General features: G+C 33.8%; 1 protein-coding gene and 1 long non-coding RNA gene across 2 annotated transcripts; one reads left to right on the forward strand and one right to left on the reverse strand.

Annotated features, from left to right (window-relative positions):
- Positions 1 to 222: 222 nt before the first annotated feature.
- On the reverse strand, positions 223 to 344 carry LOC109588889 (uncharacterized). Its single transcript, XR_002188417.1, has 2 exons — positions 303 to 344; positions 223 to 255 (listed from the first exon to the last, which is right to left on the reverse strand). It is a non-coding gene; the product is annotated as an uncharacterized LOC109588889 (long non-coding RNA).
- Positions 345 to 405: 61 nt separating this feature from the next.
- LOC109588888 (glutamate--tRNA ligase-like) lies at positions 406 to 1,977 on the forward strand. The gene is made up of 6 exons (XM_020004995.1): positions 406 to 570; positions 626 to 736; positions 811 to 858; positions 1,358 to 1,510; positions 1,829 to 1,909; positions 1,960 to 1,977. The coding sequence occupies exons 1-6, from the start codon at positions 406 to 408 to the stop codon at positions 1,975 to 1,977; spliced, it is 576 nt and encodes a 191-aa protein (XP_019860554.1).
- Positions 1,978 to 2,001: the final 24 nt, after the last annotated feature.

The raw sequence follows: 2,001 nt of genomic DNA on the forward strand, positions 1-2,001 counted from the left end.
ATGGCTATTGTAAGAAGTAGAGAACTTGAGCCGTCCAAACTTGCTGAGCATTTAGACCAAAGGTGCATCTATATTGCTACGAAAAAGGACAGCTGAAATGATTGTAGAAATTTTTTCAAAGACTCGTGACGATTAATAATTTTTTTGGCCAGAAAAGAATTTTTTCACCCACCGGACTTTACAAGCTCTCATTTTTAAAGGAAAAAAGGTAGAGCTTTAATCTTCTGTATCCTGAATGAGCTTTTATAGTTGTACCTATTAATGAAAAAAGTTAGTCTCTTTTGTCTAGGAACTACTTGTACCAGTGGTTGATAATGCATGGTGGCTGAACACTCATGGCCTACTCTAGCTAGCGATAGATAGGGAGGAGCTGTTAACACCTACAACATAACAGCGTGTATAAACATGGATGCTGTCCGTGTTCGTTTTGCTCCAAGTCCAACGGGGAACTTGCATTTAGGAGGACTCAGAACTGCTCTCTATAACTACCTATTTGCTGCCTCTAATGGCGGGCTTGGGGGCAGTAACAAGAAGGGGAGATTAATCATGAGAATTGAAGACACAGATCAAGTTAGAATTTAGAAATTTTTTATTTTAATAATTTTATTTTTGTTTGTTTTTAAAGGAAAGGACAGTGCCAGGGACTGTTGATAGAATGATGAAGACGTTTAATTGGTTAGGAATTGCTTTTGACGAGGGGCCAGATGTGGGTGGAGAATTTGGACCATATATTCAAGTATTATGATTATTATAAGCATTATTGTTATTATTTTTATTAATAATTTAGTCGTAATTATTTTATTTTTATAGTCACAAAGGCTACAGCATTATCGACAATATGCTCAGGAGTTGATCAATGTAAGATTATTGTTACTCTAATTATTTTTTTATCCTCATTTTATTGCTGTTACTACTGCTTCATAATCAGGCCAAAGAGTTTTAGCTATAGTACAGGATATTTCATCATAAATGACTAGGAGAAAATTTTTGATTTTTATTGCATTTTTGGGTGCATATACATGTCCTTATGCTGTGTAGAAATTTTGAGCTGATTCCAGTCACAATTAAATTTTTTATGAATTTTTAAAGTTGCTCCAAAATCAGGCCAAAGTCCCTGTACTATAGCATAGGAATTTAGGCCAAATTATGTCAAAAATGAAAAGTGGATTATTCATTACAACAATTGTCCCCGTACATTTACATGTTCTCTTATTATGTAACAAGTTTGAGCTAACTCCGATCAAAATTAGATTTTTTAATGAATTTTTAAAGTTACCCAAAAATGATAAATATGAACTTTTTCCCCTTCATGGTTATGCTTTTTATAAAATTATCAAAAATTCTCTTTTATTAATAGAGAGATGCTTCCTATTACTGTTTCTGTAGCAAGGAGAGGCTGGAGCTACTGAGGAAGACTAATGGAGGGTATGACGGGCTGTGTAGGACTTTATCTCAACGTCAGATCAACAAGAAACTCTTGCAAGGAGCACCTTACGTCACTCGACTGAAAGTGAGAATTGATTACATTAAGCACTGTTGCATAGTGACTATTCAATATTATAGAAAGTTTTAGCTGAAGTTTTTGTGCTAAAGCCATGTCATTTTTGAACAAAAACAAGGACTATTGTCCATTGTTTTTTCTTTAAAAAATGGCTCCAAAAACACCCCATTTTTAGTACATTTTAATAATCTAATAGTTGCATTTCAACTGCAAATTTTAAAAGTGTGTCCTGCTCACTTTCTATTCTTCTACTCCTCATTAACTCACCATACATGTATACGTCATGTACATATACATGTTCCAAACATGTATATTTTTACTTTTTAGGTTGCTAGTGAAGGAACAACTGTGGTTGAGGACAAGGTGTATGGCAGTGTCCCTATTATTAACAAAAGCATTGATGACCAGGTAGAGAAAATAGTATGTATGTACATGTGCATATGTTAGTTTATGATTAGCTAAGTATTAGGGTTTAGTAATTATTATAGGTATTGCTGAAA

Source organism: Amphimedon queenslandica, unplaced genomic scaffold (assembly GCF_000090795.2).
Source record: "Amphimedon queenslandica unplaced genomic scaffold, v1.1 AMPQUscaffold_11790, whole genome shotgun sequence".
NCBI classification, from domain to species: Eukaryota; Metazoa; Porifera; class Demospongiae; order Haplosclerida; family Niphatidae; genus Amphimedon; species Amphimedon queenslandica.